Source organism: Hipposideros armiger, unplaced genomic scaffold (assembly GCF_001890085.2).
Source record: "Hipposideros armiger isolate ML-2016 unplaced genomic scaffold, ASM189008v1 scaffold_306, whole genome shotgun sequence".
Lineage (NCBI taxonomy): Eukaryota > Metazoa > Chordata > Mammalia > Chiroptera > Hipposideridae > Hipposideros > Hipposideros armiger.
This window is the reverse complement of record NW_017731656.1, coordinates 92,130-110,922: the sequence shown is the minus strand read 5'-3', so window position 1 is coordinate 110,922 and position 18,793 is coordinate 92,130. Positions and strand designations below refer to the sequence as shown.

Genomic DNA, 18,793 nt, shown 5'->3' with positions numbered 1-18,793 from the left:
AAAATACTTCCCATGTTCTCATTTAAAATTAAGAGGAAATTTGTTGAATTATCATGATGGTGTCTTATTATTGGACTTCTTCCTCAATAATATTCACCATCATCCATACAAGCCAGTTCTTAACAATCTTTACATTCTTGTGTTTTTCCTATATATGCGCCACATCTTTTTTATCCAACTGTCTATTGAAAACGGTGAAGGGATTAAGAAATACAAATTGGTAGTTACAAAATAGTCATGAGAATGTAAAGTACAGCATAGAGAATATAGTCAGTAATGTTGCAACAACTATGTATAGTGCCAGGTGTGTACTAGACTAATAGGGAGAGCACTGCATAAATTATATAAATGTCTAACCACTATGCTATACACCTGAACCTAATATAAAATAATATTGAATGTCAACTGTAATTGAAATAAGTAAATAAATAAATTTTGAAAAAATTAAATAAATCCTGTTGTTGAAAACCTGGTAATTTTTTATGGCTTACTAAAATAAATAGTTATATGGCCTGTATTGCATTTTATATTTAAATGTACTATTCAGAGGTCTCATTTACCCTAAAAACTGCATAGAAATTAATTAATTTTTAAACAAAAGGATACTTGATAAAGTAGCAATGTGTTTCATAAGCAGTCATATTTAATGGAAGGCAGTCTTTATAGAGAATTATATTTAATTTTAGTTAAGTGGATTTCTTATGCTTCTGAGAATACTCATACCATAATTGTCTGTGACATAGTATTTTATGGTTTTTTTAACCTTATACAACTTATAACTGATTCTGAACTTGATCAACCCTTGCTTTTCTTGGAATCTGAGAAGATACTTAAAAATTGTTTTCCTGTGTTTTGTGTGTGTGTGTGTGTGTGTGTGTGTGTGTAAACATGGAGCAGTCTGAAATGACAAACTCCATAGGTTAGTAACAGCTTGTCTATAGATGCTTATGAGGAAGTTGGAAACACTGGTGCTAAACACTCACTTGACAAAAAGATATCCCTAGGCAAATGAGAATGCTTATTGTGTGGTTCATACTTTTAACTTGCTTGTCTATTTTGAAGCCTTAACATTATTCAGCCTATTTATTTTTAGTGGGCCAGTAATATCTCATGTGCATATGGTTTCTTTCAGTATGAAGAGAAATTGATGATGAAGGTTGGGCTTATTATTAGTATTACCAATAATAGGCAGAATACCACTTGGGAAATGTCCAACAGGAAGATGCCTTTTTCTAACCCTCTTTAAAATCTATCAAGTGCAATGTCTCAAATAATACCAGGTGTACCAGCACAGTTAATACTTATTGTTCCATAATTTGATATGTGACTGATGAACAAGATTAGCAAGAAGGGAGAATATCTTGTAGCTGGTGTCCTGGGTAACATGTGCCATTTCTCAAGCACATGAAATATTCCTTGCTTGCTCTCATGTGCTATTTCTTATATGAGGTTGGACAATTAAGTTCACAAACTCATCCTAGAAAATGTGCTACATACCTCATTGCTAAACATCACTACGGTCACCTTTGAAGTACTCCCCTTGGGAAGCTATGTACCGACTCCATCGCCTAGTCCACCCTTCAAAGCAATTTTGGAACTCTTTGTCTGGAATGGCCATCAGAGGTGTCATCGTATTACCCTTAATGTCCTGAATGTCATCAAAATGTCTTCCTTTCAATATTTCCTATACTTTTGGGTAAAGAAAGAAGTCCTCGGGGGCCAGATCAGGTGAGTAGGGAGGGTGTTCCAATACAGTTATTTGTTTACTGGCTAAAAACCCCCTCACAGGCAGTGCCGTGTGAGCTGGTACATTGTCTTGATGCAAGAGCCATGAATTGTTGGTGAAAAGTTCAGGTCATTTTTGTCTTAACTTTTTCATGCAGCCTTTTCAGCACTTCCAAATAGTAAACTTGGTTAACTGTTTGTCCAGTTGGTACAAATGCATGATAAATAATCTCTCTAATAGCAAAAAAAGGTTAGCAACATTGTTGCAACAAGTTGGCAAACTTAATTGTCAGACCTTGTATTAGTCTAAATTTCTCAATGGAAAAATAACATAATTTCCTTGTTGTCCTATGCCAGAAGAAATTATCACCTAACCTCATCTACCCTAACTAACTTAGTCATATCCACTAAAATGATGAAATGTATAAAGACAGTGGGAATATTACGCCATACTTAGAGAATGTCACTTTACCATAAATTTATATTTTCATGTAATCTGATTATGAAATATTTTAAGGATATTTCAGAAAGAACAGAGAATAACATAAAGACCACCGTGTAACCAGTCACAGTTTTGTCAAATCTTAACGTTTTGAAATATTTGCTCTCAATATATTTTTATAAAGAAACTGAGAAATTAAAACCGTCAGTGTAACTTTCACTCCCTCCCTCCCCAGAGATAACTCCTATCCTGAATTTGGTATTTATAATTCCCTTAAATGTTTTTGCAGTTTCATTACATATATGTGTATCCACAAATAATATATAGTATTTTGCATATAAAGTCTTGAAACTTTTTATAAATGATATTATTCTGGACATATTCTTCCCCAACCAGTTACTATTCAATTTTTGTATTTTTTTGCCATTTATCCATGTTGATAGATGGTGCTGTAGTTCATTCATTTAAATTGCTTATAGTATTCCATTATACAATGAGAGAAGTTAAATCAACTACACAGGTAGAGGGGGTACAGTTACCACAAAACCTCCCACACTTCTGACACCATCTGCAAGTTTAGGGGATTCCTCATGTTCAGTAGTTCATTTAAAGGACTCCCAGGACTAGAAGCTGTTACATTTACAGTTATGCTTTATTACAGGGAATGGTTATCGATAGAAATCAATCAAGGGAAGAAGTGTATAGAATGGAGTACAGGGAGGTTCCAAATGTGGAGCTTCCAGTTGTCCTCGCCCTGTGCAGTCAGGACAGTGTTATTCCTCTGATGTTGATGTGTAACAGTATGCACATAGAATGGCCAACCAGGGAAGCTCATTTGAGCTTCAATGTCCAGAGTTTTTATTAGAGCTCCATCACTCAGGCATGGCCGATAGCTCACGGGGCTGATGTCTCCAGCCCCACTGGAAGTTGACTGATTGCATATGACCCAAATCCTCTACCCTATATCACACTGTTGGTTGTTCTGACATGACTAGTCTTTACTGTAAGACTATCTGATGTGGTCAGGCCTCACTCTGTATTATACTGTCTGGTGACTCAAGGCACTCCTTACAGGTTTGGCATTCCAGAGGCTTAGAGATCATCTCCCAGAAGCCAAGGACAGGCCAGACCTCTTTGTGGGCTAAGTTAATTTTTTATTACACATATGAATATACCACATTTTATTTTGTCCAGTCTCCTCTTGATGGATATCTAGGATGCATGTAACATATGTCAAATAGTACCTATTTTATTTAATTCGTCAGTGCTAGTGTAATTTTTATTGTGTGTCAGGTACTGTGTAGGTTCTTTACAAATATTAACTCATTTAATCCGCAGAAGACTCCTCTATGAGATAAGTGTACTTCTTCTCATTCTATAGATGAAAAATAATAGAATACAGAGAGGTTAAATACCTTGTTTCAAGTCACACAGCCATTATAGAGAATAGCTGGGTTATGAACTCAGGCAGTCAGAATCTTTCCACATAACCGCTATGCCATGCTGTCTAAAAATAATGCAGCAACAGATATTTTTATGCCATCTTGTATACAGTAATACCTTGGTTTGAGCATAATTCATTCCGGAAACAAACTACTCAAATTGCAAGACATCGCTCGTTTACCACATTAAAATGTATTAGAAATGTTTGCTTGTCTTGCAGAACACTTGCAAATCAAGTTACTCGCAATTCAAGGTTTTACTGTACGTGTATAAAACGTTTTGTAAGAGTTGTCCCTCATCGTAGAATTGCTGCACTGTAGATGTATGCATCTTCAACTTGACTAGATACTGCCAAATTATTATCCAAACTGATATTTTTAAACAATTTGTAATATATTTGCACATCTTTCCTAGACTGCGGGTTTTCTTTTCAATTTTTTGTTTCTGTCCAGATGTTTATAATTTTAAAGTACACCATTTTCTCAATATTTTTCTATAGGATTTTTTTTTGCATCTTATTTAAGAAATAATTCTTTCCCCTGAGCCCAAAATACATCCTCCTGTATTTTCTTCTAGAAGTTTTCCCTTTTATATTTGTGCCTTTTATCTACCTGGAATTGATTCTGAATATGGTATAAAACAGGGATATAATTATTTTCTCCATATTGTCTCTAAACCATTTTTTCAATGGTCCATTCTTTCCCCACGGGTCTGTAATGCCAGCACTGTCATAATCATGCCTATATATGTATGGGTCTTTGTATTAGTTTGCTATTGCTGCCATAGCAAATTACTGCAAACTTAGTATCTTAAAACAAAACGAATTTGTTATCTTACATTCCTAGAGGTCAGAAGTCTAAAATGGGTATGCAGCGTTGCATTCCTTCTTGGAGCTCTAGGGGAGAATCTGATTCTTTCCTTTTCCAGCTTCTAAAGGCTCCCTGAGTTCCTTGGCTTCTGACCTCCTTCCAGCAACAGCATCACTGCAATCTGCTTCCTTCTTCAGATCTTCCCTGACTTTGAGCCCCCTGCTTCCTTTTTTAAAGTACCTTTCTGATGATATTGCACCCACGAGTATAATCCAAGTTAATCTTCTTATCTCAAGATCCTTAATTTGATACATTTGCTGAGGCCCTCTTGCTGTGTAAAGGAACATATCCACAGGTTCCAGAGATTAGAATGGGCACATCATTAGTGGGGGCATTATTTAGTGTATTGCAGCCTTCTTTCTGGACTTCCCATTACTCTTACGTTTTTAATTCATCCCTTTTAAGCATACTCATAAGCTCTGTCTGATAGTTCTATAATCTGAATACAGTTCCTGGGAGTATAATCCTGCTGTTTGTTGTGTCTGTTAATTCTCACTCAGAATAAGATACATTTCTTCATCTGTTGTATCATTTTAGATTATGAACTCATCGTAAAGGGACTCAATCTGTGGCAATCTCATGTAGCCTGGGTTGAGGCCATATCGCTCAGAAAGTTTTAGCAATTGCTTTTTACCAAGTCTCCATGGGTGCTACTGACCCAGAGCCACTTTTCATGGTATTGTATTGGTTAAAGTTTCTTGGATCATGTAGTAATTTCAAACCCCCAACCTTGTGAGGGCAGACTACTGGTTGTAAATACAGAGGTATAGTTTTCCTCCACACAGCTTTAGATAAAACAATTTCTTTTGTTTTCTCCCTATTGTAGTAAGTGATTTTCCCCTCCTAGACCATCCTTTCACTGAAGTGTAGTCCCTAAAGCAGTGGGTCTCAACCTTCCTAATGCCGTGACCCCTTAATACAGTTCTTCATGTTGTGGTGACCCCCAACCATAAAATTATTTCTGTTGCTACTCTATAACTGTAATTTTGCTACTGTTATGAATCGTAATGTAAATATCTGATATGCAGGATGTATTTGCATTGTTACAAATTGAACATAATTAAAGCATAGTGATTAATCACAAAAACAATATGTAATTATATATTGTGAAATATTTATAATTCATGAAGTGTCGTTTTACCTCCAATACTGCTGCTTTCAACACAGCAGCTGCTTTCTACACAGTAGCTGCTCTCTACACATGTGTGACTGGTCCGCATAAGTACATTATGGTGCCAACCCTGTCACATACACCTGTATTTGTACGGGGTGTATGTGATGGGGTTGGCACTGTGATGTCATCACGCCGTGTACTCGTATGTGGGCGTATCTGTATGTGGGCGGACCCGCCTGGAGACGGATAGAGAAGCGGTGTCTCGGTTCCTAAGACCATCGAAAATATGTGTTTTCCAATAGTCTTAGGCAACCCCTGTGAAAGGGTTGTTCGACCCCCAAAGGGGTCGCGACCCACAGGTTGAGAACTGCTGCCCTAAAGGATCCGGACATTCTGAGAGAACATCTCATTTTCTACTGCCTGCCTTGTTTGGAACCTAAGGCCTCTCCTTTGCCTGTATGGGCATTAAAACCCAAGCCCTTAGATTCACGAGAGGGCAAACTTCTTAGAGCGCTTCTGCAACATTAACTCATGTTCTTAACTGCTGTAGTTTTCAGTTCCCAGTTTAGCTTTTGCTTTCTCTTTGGTAAGCAAAATCTCCAGGGGTCTCCCAGAGTCTTCCCTGCTTGTTTCCTCCTTAACATTTCTGTGTGGTCTCTTCTGTTGGAGGTGACATCACCTCTTGAGGCTGTTTGTAATCTGTGTATCTTATGTAGTCAGTAGCTGGCTTGGGGGGACAGCTGAGCTTTGCTTCGGGAAATTTTTGGCTTGGTCACACACAGTTCTAGTCTTCCACGTTGAACTATTAGAAGTAGGACCTCTGTTGTGTCAAAATATTACTAATCTTACCTCTGATAAATTCTTAATGTCATGATAGAGAAAATAATACATTATCAAAATCCATTGTCTATAAGGCCAGTTATTAAATGTACGATACTAAAAGAAAATAACGTTACCTTAATTTTCACCTCAAGAATCCTACTTCTCTTTCTCTATTCTCTTCCAGGATGTGTGCTGTGTTTGGTGGAATCTATTGTCTTCGCCATTCAGTACAGTGCCTTGTTGTGGACAAAGAATCTGGAAAGTAAGGATGACATAAGTTACCTTCCTATATATTTACACCCCAAGCAGAGGTGAAAAATGCTAAAGTCGATTTTTAAAAAATGGTTCTTCAAAGATCCTCCTTGGTATTAATAACATATCAACCTTGATTAAAAGTAATTTGTGTTTAGATCCTCCAGAACAAGGAAAGTGAGTTCAGAATATAGAAACTAAATTAATTTCCCTGCAATATGACTATAGCTCCTGATCACCCAAGCTTGGAAGACAAATCATTTCAGCTGCTGGGGGTGGGTGATGAGTGATGTTAGTTTTCCTTGTGGCCTTACCTCCTCTAATTGATTTTCATCAGATGACAACAAAGCCCTCTGTTATTGCATTTTTAAAAATGGAGCTCACCTAAAGACTCATCAGATTAATCTCTGCTGATAATGCATGTCACTCCAAGAGAAAAGACTTTAATGAGTTTTTAGGTAGATTGTTGTCATAAACTATGCTGCCCTGTTATCTGAAGATAAATTCTTTTACAACCAGAGCAGGCCTGCAGGCTGGTTTAGGATTGAAATAAGAATGTACCTGCTTTTTAAAAAAAGCAGAGCACCACCTATTTGTGCATTTTTGTATTTCAATTATATTTTTCTGGAGTTTATTATTTAGTTACTAACATATGCTGTTCTCTGAATTACACTAAGTAAGTAGTATTCTTTGATTTCTAGGTTTTACATTAAAATTTAAATGGGTCAATTGGATCAACTTTTAGGAGCTATTTAAATTGCTACTGTGTTTTTGTTTTGTGTTCTTCAGTATCTACTGACATATCTCTTGGATGACTGTTTTTAGGGGAATATAAAGAAATTGTTCATTCAGAAGCTTAAAAATATAAATTTTAAGCTGTTTCTTTCATTTTGCAATAATTTCCTATAGTCTAAGTGGCATAAAATGTCTGTTATCTTCTTATAGACTAGTTATATAGTGCAATACCTAGTATTTTTAGGTATAGTGGGGAAAAAATTCAACTCCAGATCATATAATATTTAGATAGTAAATTTGCTTTAGAAAAATAATTCTCCATTATAAGATAAAGTAGACACATGGTTTAAAGGCTGACAAAATACTTAATAGTACTTTAACATAAAGGCGCTACATAAATGAAACATGAAAAATCTATCTCCGAAGGCCCAGGATATTCATATATTGGCTCATGAAGAGCTCTGTGGAGGTTCATGAAGGCATAGTTGTCTTTATGATTTTTAGAAGCATTTTTCTTTATGTATTCATTTTGAAGCATGAGCATGTTCCCATGATGGAAAGCCAGATAATGAATTACTTGTTTGGTGCTTATTTACTTAGATCCTTTTACCTATTCTGGGCCCCATTCCAGTCCCACATGTTACTCTTAGTGACATGAAGAATTTGCGTGGCTCGTGTTTGTCTAAAAAAAAATGGTTACGTTAATTCAGTAATAGCATTTGTTGAACAAAGGCTACATTTACCTTCACGTTGACTTTATTTTTATTACAAACTGTGAACAGAGGAACTCTTCTTTATGATATGCTGCAGATTTCAGTTGCAACAGATATCTGAGGGCTGAGGATCTAAAGACCAAAGTTTGGTAGTTTTCAAATTTTAATGTGCTTGAGAATCACCAAGTTAACTTGTAAAACAAAAACAAAACACAACATGCGGATGTTTGAGCCTCACCCTAGGAGAGTAAAATTAGATAATGTACTTAGAGTAGAGCCAGGGCATTTGCAGTTTCAGAAACACCCCAAATGAATCTAATGTAGGTGCTTCTTAGATGACACTGAGAAACACTGATCTATAACGTAAAGTTCAGGACTGAGCCAATGGTACTGTGTTTCATGATGGCCTGGGGGCTCTGGATCCTAATTCATTCTAAGCTCTTATCAAGATGAACCTTCCAGATCTACTAAAATTAAATATGAATTTTAAATACCAAACAGATTGCTACTGAATTAACATTTCTTCTGTATCTTCATAGAAAGACTTCAATCAATAATTATTGTCTAATAGCTCCTAAGGCATGCATGGTCAGGTAGTCCTAGAATGCGAGAAGACCTGAACCTTTATTGCTGCCAAGAATGACAATGGGCGAGTTATTTTTCTCTGGGCCAGTTCCTTTATATGTAAGATGAGTTAGATGGACTCTGCAGTAATCTCCGAGTTTTCTCCCAGATATGACATGTTTTGGTTAATGAAAATACCTAGAAAGTACTTAGTTTTCCCTCAACATTTGGAAATAAATTATCTTAAAATGTTTTGTATGCCCAAATGTAGGCCATTATCACATATTAGTGTAATCTGCAGTCCCAGTGAGAAATCTTTAAAAATTAACATGTATTTGTCTACTTTTATGGATATAAATGAAATACCAAAATGTCTACTTAGGCTATTGTACTATTATTTTACTAGAACCCCAGTTTTCTAATGAATATTTTTTCTCTTGTTCATCTTGGTTGTTTAAGATACAGCCATTTTGAATTCTATGTGTGATTCTTCTACTGGAAAATTTATTCCAAACCATAACTATTTATTTCCTTAATAGTAGAACAGTTTTTAAAATTTGACCTGCATTCATAATATTCATGACATCTACAATATTCTCACAGTACTGAATCGCTTAAGTGATCTTCAAAAGTTTTATGTAAGAGACAGCTAATACTTAAAGATTGTACATTCATACCTTCACTAATAATTACCAAATTTATAATGATGTTTTGCCTCTTTAAAAAAAATCCATTATATCAAGTCAAATAATCTCCATAAATATCTAAAGCGAGCATTGATTGAAGTTGACTTAGGCTCATGTATCTTTCCTAAACACTACTTTGTTGTTCAAATAAAAATAATTGAGAGAGCTACCAGAAATAGGAGATATTTTATCAGGACTTAGTATAAAGTGAGGAATAATTTTTTAAGGGAAACACCTTGAACATATATTTGGGTATATGCAGTATATATTTCTTTTTAAGGTTTCCAGGTTGACTCAAATGATTGTTTATGCTAAGTGTAATTAAAATATTAATCAAGGAATCTGCATTTGCATTTGTCTCCTTAGATTGCCTTTCTGTTCCTATTTTTCTGTGTGGAACACTTGACATCTCTCCCCTTTGGTGTAGTTAAGAGCTACTCGTGCCTCACGGCTAAGGTCAAAGTTGATCATTTTGTGATCCTGCAGAGTAGATCAGAACCCTTTGCCAGGCTCCTGAGTCAGGTCCCCTTGTCTGATTGTTTTTTTAATGCCCTGTAAGAAAAGGCAGGATCTCATTACTACATCTCCAGAAGCAAGGCTGGTTCCTATGACCCATTATATACTCAAAAAGTATGTATTAAATGGATGAATGAAGATTAAAAACTGATGATAATTTTTTGTGCTTTTCTTTTCGCCTTCTATTGAGGAAAGCTGATAGAAGCATAAATGATCGTAGCACTTATGTATCATCATATTTAATGTGGTGATTACACATCAAAGTATTGTATAAACTTTGAGAGAAGTATGGACTGTGTAACCAAATGCATACTTATTTTCAGCTAGATATTATTTTTCACTTTTGTTTAAGTTGCCTTTCCTGAGATCTCCATTGACTACGCTCTCTGTGCTATATGATCCATTGGCTCTACTTTCTTAATTTTTAGAGGACATAGGTACCAGTAGTTCTTTTCTATACCCTCTCATTAAATTCTCATACTGAAACCCTCTGTTTACTGTTTCTGGAAACACTGAATGTTCTTGTTGAGCAGCTTCCTTTTCCTTCGCAGCTGTGCTGACCATGTAAAACTCCTGTAAATTAGATTTGGCCATTTAGCAATACAGTATTTGATACTAGGGTAGGGTATGGATAACCTTGGACTAGATACGTCTGTAACCAATAGTCCAAATCTAATTATTACAGCTAGTGTTCCTTGTGTACTTCAGCTGTCTCACTAGATTTCCTGCTATGGCTATTTCCTGGAAATATTCTGTTTGTGATATCAGGAATAACAACTATACCTTTCCCAGATACTTGGAAGTTAGTGGTGAATAGTATGTTAGACCATGTATGAGGTCACTGAATACCATTTGTCATTGTAGGAAAATTGCTGAGTTTCTGATTTTTGCATGTTCCATTTACAAAATGATAGTGGTAATAGTCTAATATTTAACCTCCAACAACCCCCATGCTAGTTCCTATGGGGATAAAGTAATGAATGAAACACGAACCTTGCCCTTGTGTACAAAGTGTCTGCAGTGAAGAGTGTAGGCTCTAAAGTCAGATAGACCTAGATCTGTATCCTGGCTTCCCCACTTCCTAGCTGAGTGAATTTGAACAAGTTGTTTAACCTCTCTGTGCTCTAGTTTCTTTATCTGTAAAGTGGTACATGACAGTTCCCACCTCACTGGGTTATTTTGAGTATTAAGTGAACAGATAAAGCATGTAGAACCCTTTGTTACACACAACAAGAACTCAATTCATGTAATTGGATCATTTGGAATCCCGTGGAGGAGTGATATATATATATATATAGTGAAGATCCTTCCATGTTGCACTAAGGAGTTTGGACTATGGTCAGTGATAGTTTTAAGTGGGTAAATTATAAGATTAGATTTGCTACTTTTACGTTAGTAATTTTGGCAGTGATTTGGGAGAAACCCTGTGATGAAAAGAGATTCTTTACCTCGTAAATCAGAGATTCTGTATCTTTATTTCTGTTTCTACAGTGTCCATGTGCATGGAATACTTGCATCATCCATCCATCCATTCAGCCATCCATGCAACAAGTATTAGCTGTTTTCTGTGTGCCAAGCACTGGGGATACAGCAGAGAACAAAACAATCATGGCCTTTGTTCTCACAGAGTTTAGAGTCTGCTGGGGGACATTAAAGAACAAATAAATTAACGAGATAATTACGCAATGAGATCTGTTCAGTATGCAGAGTTAGCCCTGACCCTCCCTGTGGAAAAAGCTTCAGTAGCTTTATATCACTTCAGAATAAAGTTTAAGACCCTTTTACATGACAAGTGAAACTCTGGGATCTGGTCTCTGCCTGCCTCTCTAAGCTCATCTCTCTCCCCACCCCACTTCTATTTTATTGACAATTAACACTGAACTGCCTGTGGTTCCCTGTATTTCTCTTTCTTGCCTCTGTACCCCTGCACATGCTGCCTTTCTACGGGAAGTGTTTTTATTTGCTTGCTTAACTGGTTTTCATCTTTCCAAAGCAACTAATGTACTACTTCCCCTCAGGCCATTGCCTGATACTCCATCCCTCCCCCTGCTATGCAGAGTTAGGTACCTCCCCTTAGTGATTTCATGATGCCCTATCCTCATCTTATCACTGGACTTGGGCATTGTCTTTTAATTCCCTGTGCCTAAATCTTCATTTCTTTGGCAGTTCATTAAGGACAAGATATTTTTATTCTCACCTTTTAGAACAGTGATTGGCACATCGTCATTATGCCATACATTTATGTCGAGCAAATGAGCTACCAACTTGCTAATAGTCCATTGTCTTATTAGACTTAACAAGAGTCTAAGGCAATGTCAGTGGAGATGGAGAGAAGGGGTGAGTTTCAAGAAATCTTTATAAGGTGGAATGAAAATTGTGTAGCAGCTTAGATATGGGAAGAGAGATTCTGAGCTAGGGAAACTCTTAAGTGCTGGTCAGGGATTCCAAGGGGGGAAGCAGATGAGGAGCCATGATGAACTCAGTTTGGGGCATGCTGGGTTGAAAAAGTGTTGTTTGGAGCCTCTCCAGAAGGAACTAGATAATAAATAGTTAAAAATATGGATACAGAGCTTTGGTTGGCCAGAGCAGGTTAATAATGGTGTTTGAAACTATTGGAGTGGATTTGTACCCAAGAGAAATGAGTGATAAGTGTTTTGGAATGGTTTCATTGAAAAGGTGGCATGTGTGTGAGAAAGCATGGAAGAATTATTTTGTTTCATTCAGTGATTGGGGATCTTCTGATTGCCTTCATATATATTCCTTTTAATTATTTCGTATGTGATTTCTGCATTCCTTATCATACAGTTAGTTGGGGTATTAATTCTGAAGATCATAGAGGTTGGATACCTGTTTTAATGTTATTTTTCTCTTCTGGGTCAAATTCCAGATAAAGAGTTTCATCTTGCTGAATGTTTTCTTCCTTATTATCATTTCGCTATTTATGCCCTCGGGTCAGCGAACCCAGAACTGACTATTTGATTTGTTGATTTAGAAAGCTCAGCTCTAGAAATGTTCTGTCTGGCTTCAGTGATTCTTATGATCAACTCTGTGGTCATTGCATCCCTGTAACTGGGAACTCCTATCATGTTCCTCCTCAATTTATGAGGCTCAGGAAAGCCCTCAACTAAATCCAAAATGCTTTTAATCTTTAATGGCTTCCTCAGGTTCATGTGCGAGGAGTGGGCAGGAGGGTATTTTAATGTCTCTGGCAGCACTGTTTCATTTTGCTGTTTTCCATTACTTGAATGTCATCTAATTTTTATATTAGTCTTATAATACAAACTCCAAGTCTAGGTTCCAAGGCAATATTCCTTTCTTCATTGTTCTCCTAATTAGGCCAAATACATGACAGTAAGTCAAGTATCTGAGGGGAAAACAAATCTTATCACTTACTTAAACTTGTCTTGCTTTGAACAGCTTTGTTCAGGTCTAGAGCCTTAGTACTTCAGAATGAGAGGATCAGGTGAGTCCTGTTATTATCATCTACCAGACTGACAGGGGATATGTGACCATAACCTCAATTTCTGCAGAAATCAATATTTTTTATGTAGCAATAGCTCTTGACTTTTCTCCACCTAGCACAGCATACAGATACACTAGTAACAGTGGCATGCTTGACAGTGATTCTTCCCTGGGATTTGGGAGCTTATCAGAATCTCCAGGGGTACTTATAATTTGAAAAGTCCCCCAGGTGTGATTCTGATTTGCTTCCTTCTCCTCCTCCTCTGAGAATCACTGTTTCGTCCAGAAGCTTCAGCATAAATAGGCACATTTATTGGCTTATTGTCCTTGTGCAGTTGAGCTCCATAATCCCCATGCCCCCCATACTTCCATTTTGAGTGGCCCCAGTAGTTCCTTTTAGTATCACAGCTTCTGAAACCAATGCCTACCTGTCACCAAAAGTGTAGCTACCATTAAAGCAACCCTATTAAGCTCTTGGAATCCTACAAAGCAAGGAGGTCTCTATATCTTATGGCAGGATTTAATTGTGTAGTTTATTTAAAGGGAAGCTTTTCTGCAAAGACTTAGAATCCAGGATTTATACTAGCCACCACACCCCAATTTTATTCCAGCATTTTATGATGAAAATTTTCAAATCTACATCAGTGTTGGAAGAATTTTATGATGAACAATGTGTATATCCACCATCTAGAGTCTACAATTACCATTTTAATATAGGTACTTGCTTAATCATATATCTGCCCAAATGTTCATTCCTCTATCCATCTTTTTACCTTTTTAAAGCATTTCACTGTACATTCTAGACATCAGTATAATTCCCCCTAAACATCTCAGCATGAATATCATTAGAGTTTAATATTTATTTATAGCTTTTTCTTTTGATGTGAAATTTACATACGATGAGGTGCCCAAATCTTAAGTGCTCATTAGCTGAGTTTTGACAAATGATATATCTGTATAACCCAAATCCTTATCAAGATATATAGAAGATTTGAACCCCTTTTTTTCTGCCCAGATTATTCCCTCTTGACTTTAGATAGTCTCTGAGTTAAAGGTAAGAAAAAAGGTTGTCAGTGCTTTCAGGACAAAGAGCTATCAGTGTTTAATGATAGAGAAGCAGATTTCTTTTAGTCATTGCCTAAAGTACCTTGTATTTGAAATTGTTTACGAATGCTTTAAAACAGGAGTCTGAGTGAGTAACTTACCTTTTTACTTTTTAAATAATTATTTTGAAAAATATTGTATTGAGGTATAAATACCTTATGTCTATTTAGTTAGGTATTTTATAAGGCAAGAGCTCTTGTTCAGTGATATGTGAGGAGATAAGGAAATGGAGTTGACATGGAAAACAAATCACAAATATTAATGTAATAACATATTAATTTTATTACATTATATATTATTATGTGGTTAATTGATTCAACTATATATTATGTAGTACTAATATCACGAGATATCATAGTCTCTCCTGACAACAGTGGCACGTCATTTATTCAAGAATACCAGTATATTATAATCTGCCTTTAGGAAATACACATCAAATTTGTCTCACGATTGGTCTTGAGTATTCATCATTTTATTTTTAATGCCTTTATGCCTAGTAAATATCTCTTATTTGGCTTAATTTTGAGTGAAATAGCATGTTTGAATTTATACCAGTATATTTAAAATACCGTCGAAATTTGAAATTATTTGCTTGCATTTTATGAGGAACAACATATAAGTAGATTTCTAATAAAATAGTGCTGGTCCCAAAAGGAGAAGCTGTGACAAAAGTAAACTGTGATATTTCCATAATAAGAAGATATAGCAAACATGTAGGCATTTGCATATAGTTCCTGAAATATTGCATACTGGCTTTGTCAGTGCTGGTAAGTCCATTTCAAGGATGTTGCCCTTAGTCCATTAGTTTGGATAATGAGCCCTATAAAGTACATTTATAACTTGTGGCACTGCAAGGAGATGGATTCTAATTTTCATCCTTTTATCTAGACACATTGAAAGAAGGTCAATGGAGGGTTCTATATGATTCATTGCCCCAACACATATCAGATGACAGAGACCTGATAATGTCCGTGCATAAGTGTTTTCCTTATTTGGAAACAGCACTTGAAAGAAATCTTTCTATGATCATCCTTTGAAGTAAAGTGGAAACAGATATTAAAAGAAGCTCTAGTCCTTTTCTTAAAAAAACATTATCACACGTGTGACCAGATAGCTATTCTTGAACAAAAGAGAAAGCAACACTTAACAGAAAAATAAAAAGGCTTTAGTGGGTTTTAAAGACTGTAAATGATATAGCAAGGTATTTAATGAACTTTTATCCCCCCCTTTCTTAGATCTATTAAGAAAAAGTCAGTTTTCTAAACAAAGGGAAAGTTTCTATTTTCCTAAACATTAGAAAAACTTAAATGATAATACTTGTCCTAACTTTGTTACTTATTAATGCTACTCAAAATAAATAAGTTCTGTCTCACCCTTACTTTATAGTTTAAGTCTTCAAAATAGCAACAATGATATGTATTCTCTAATTTAGTGTCAGTTTTGTGTCAAAAATATGAAATTGTGCACAATTTTTAAATCTTCTAAGAAATTGGTTTTTAGATTCAAAATTGGTAGCTGATTATGTTCATTTGCTCAGTGATTTAATCGTCAATGAAAACTTTTTTGCTATGCTTCTTCGTAGATGCAAAGCAATCATAGATCAGTTTGGTCAGAGAATAATGTCTAAGCATTTCCTTGTGGAGGACAGTTATTTTTCTGAGACCACATGCTCGCACGTGCAGTACAGGTAAGGCACCCCACCCCTTCACCGACTGTCCAAGGGAAGGTGAAACTGAGGAAAATTTAGCTGTGTGATTATATTGACACTTCTGTATGACTGCTGCTCAAGTAAGATGCAAATGTATACCAAACAAAAGATACTGAATATGTTACCACTGTTCTCTTATAGTGTCTGGTTTTGGGGGAGCATAGCCTAATTTTGACTCCATTGCATCAGCTGGGGTTTGCCTGCAGGTCACACATCCTCCTTTCATGAGCCAAGAAAAGATGAAAGCAGAACTTGACTTGGTTTGGGGAGGTGACACTTTTATCGTGACTTCAATCTTTGAAACATGCCTTCTGGTGGTTATATAACTATAAATGAAACTTATCCATGGAATCTGAATCACTGATTAACTGTTTTGTGCATTATAGGCAGATCTCCAGGGCAGTCCTGATTACAGATAGATCTGTATTACAAGCAGATTCAGACCAACAGGTAATTTCAGTCCTTTACTTTTTAATATGTTGCTATCTTAATCAATATGGTAATATGTATGCATTAATATTGGTGAAATAAAATGTATTAAGCCATATGTGCTAATATGTTTAATGTATTTTAAATACACAGTACAATTATTTAATAATCTTGGTTTCTTAAATATTTCTGCCCAGCAAAACAAATAATTGTGTCTTATGCAACAGATTTATGCTAGGAATATTGGACTAAATCCTTGTTTTCTGACAACTATTTTTATGAAATTGTTATGGGAAGAAAAAAGTAATCCCCAGAGAATCTATTTAAAAACCTTGGAGGAAAAGCCTTTATGGTAACCAACCCTACAACACTGGTGGTAAGCCCACCATTAGGCCTGGTGTGAATGAGTAACAGCACACATTTTCATTTCTGATATTTCCTTATTACCAGTGTCTATTTCCGTGCTGTCTTCCTCCTCCTCACCCTCAATTTTGTAAGAGTGTCCTTATACCTGTGGTTTTCCATCAGTCTGAACACTTAAATTCCAGAAGTATGCCCCTTCTCCTTCTGACTGTATTTTACAGTGACTGATAAAAACAGTTTACTCAGTAATTGTGGCTGTCAGACCTGTGCTATGGTTAACTACCAAAAATAGGTTCCTAATATTCCTTAAGTTGGAAACTTTCTATTGTATAAAACAAACATGTTTATTATGTGTATGAACATCAGTATTTTCATTTAATCATTCAGCAAACAATGGGTGCCTTTTACATGACAACCAGTTTGCTGGGCTCCGACGAGACAGTGCTAACCATGATAGCATCTCTGCTCTCATAGCTTGCAGTCTGGAGGATACACATACACACAGATAAATAGCAACTAGATCAGCGTGACAAGTGTGAGCAAGGAATGGTACAGCATGTATCGTAGCACTCATCACACTGTCCTGTAATTGCCAGTTGACTCGTCTGTATCTCTCAGAAAACCATCAGCTTTGTGAGTTGGTTGAAGAGTAACAGGGAGGCAGAAAAGTAAAGAGCAAATAGAAACACTTCTGAAGAAGCTGAGCTGAGAAGAGTAAGAGAGGGAAAGTGGTTCCTGAAGAAGGATGTGGAAGTGAATAGGGCTTCTCTTTTTTTAAAAAGATTAGTGTGTATTTCAGCTGATGAGATGGAGCCAGTAGAGAGTGAGATAGCTTGAATATACCCAGGAGAAAAGGAGGATGATTGATGTAGCTAGGTCCAGGTAAAGGCTGTGGAGGATGGGATTCAGAGAACAGGTAAAAGTGTTGATGTTAGATGGGATGTGAGACCCCTTGAAACAAGAGTGTGAATGCAGGATCATTTGTAGGTTTCAGAGTGCCCATCTGAGGGGTTCCACGTACTCTTTAAATTACAAGGTGAGTTCCTCTCCTGAGAATGGGGGGTGTGAGAGTGGAGATGTGTCAAAGCTCAGGGGAAAATGTCAAATAATCACTGTGGGGATTTGGAGAGTGATCTATCTCATGGTCACATGGCTGGGCAGTGTCAATGGCCCAGTTGAGTCTGGAGGTCATGTGTTTACAGTGGCATTAATTTGCTCCTGTCCTTTAGCTTTCATTCTCTTAACCCCACCTAACCTGCTCATTGACCTGTTAAGAGACCTACAATTCTTTGTCCGCTCTGTTTCCTCCCAGATTACCAGCTCTATTCTACCCTCTCCCTTTTCCGTGCTTAGACCCCATGGTAGATCTTGTGAACTACCCTTCCTGTAACACCTTCAGTTCTTTTGTAGTCATGTTCTTCCACCGCACCCACAGAGAAAAACCCCATCGCTGGATGACGCCATAATCTCCACCTTTATCACTGAGGGCTGCTTGAGAAAACCACACAACTAGAGACAGACTGGCACTGCCAGTGTCAAGGGCACCAACCTCATTCAGCTGGACCCTGAGTACCCACCACCAGTTAGGTCTTTCACTGGCCTCAGACAGCTCCTTCTCCCTTTCTCCTTTCTCCTCAGTGCCTAGTCCAAATCTTCACTATTTTACCGAACCTTCTTTTAAACCTCTCAACCCTCCCCTGCCACCACTTCACTGAGAGAAGTGAGTCCACCTACTAAACACAATGGCCCTTTACCTCCAGCCCCACCACCCACAACTTATATACAGCAGGACAGAAACTACCGAGAGGGTTCCCCTCCTTGGTCAAGGCCAAGGCCTTTTACAAGT

General features: G+C 36.8%; 1 protein-coding gene across 3 annotated transcripts in view; it reads left to right on the top strand.

Moving 5' to 3' along the window:
* Positions 1 to 18,793, top strand: part of CHM (CHM Rab escort protein) — a 184,470-nt gene that overhangs the window by 121,391 nt on the left and 44,286 nt on the right. The window contains exons 9-11 of one of the 3 annotated variants that reach the window (XM_019659908.1): positions 6,600 to 6,677; positions 16,030 to 16,134; positions 16,542 to 16,605. In XM_019659908.1, the coding sequence (XP_019515453.1) occupies positions 6,600 to 6,677; positions 16,030 to 16,134; positions 16,542 to 16,605 (247 nt within the window). The remainder of the gene's footprint in view (positions 1 to 6,599; positions 6,678 to 16,029; positions 16,135 to 16,541; positions 16,606 to 18,793) is intronic. The other 2 variants (XM_019659909.1, XM_019659910.1) reach the window with 2 other exon arrangements.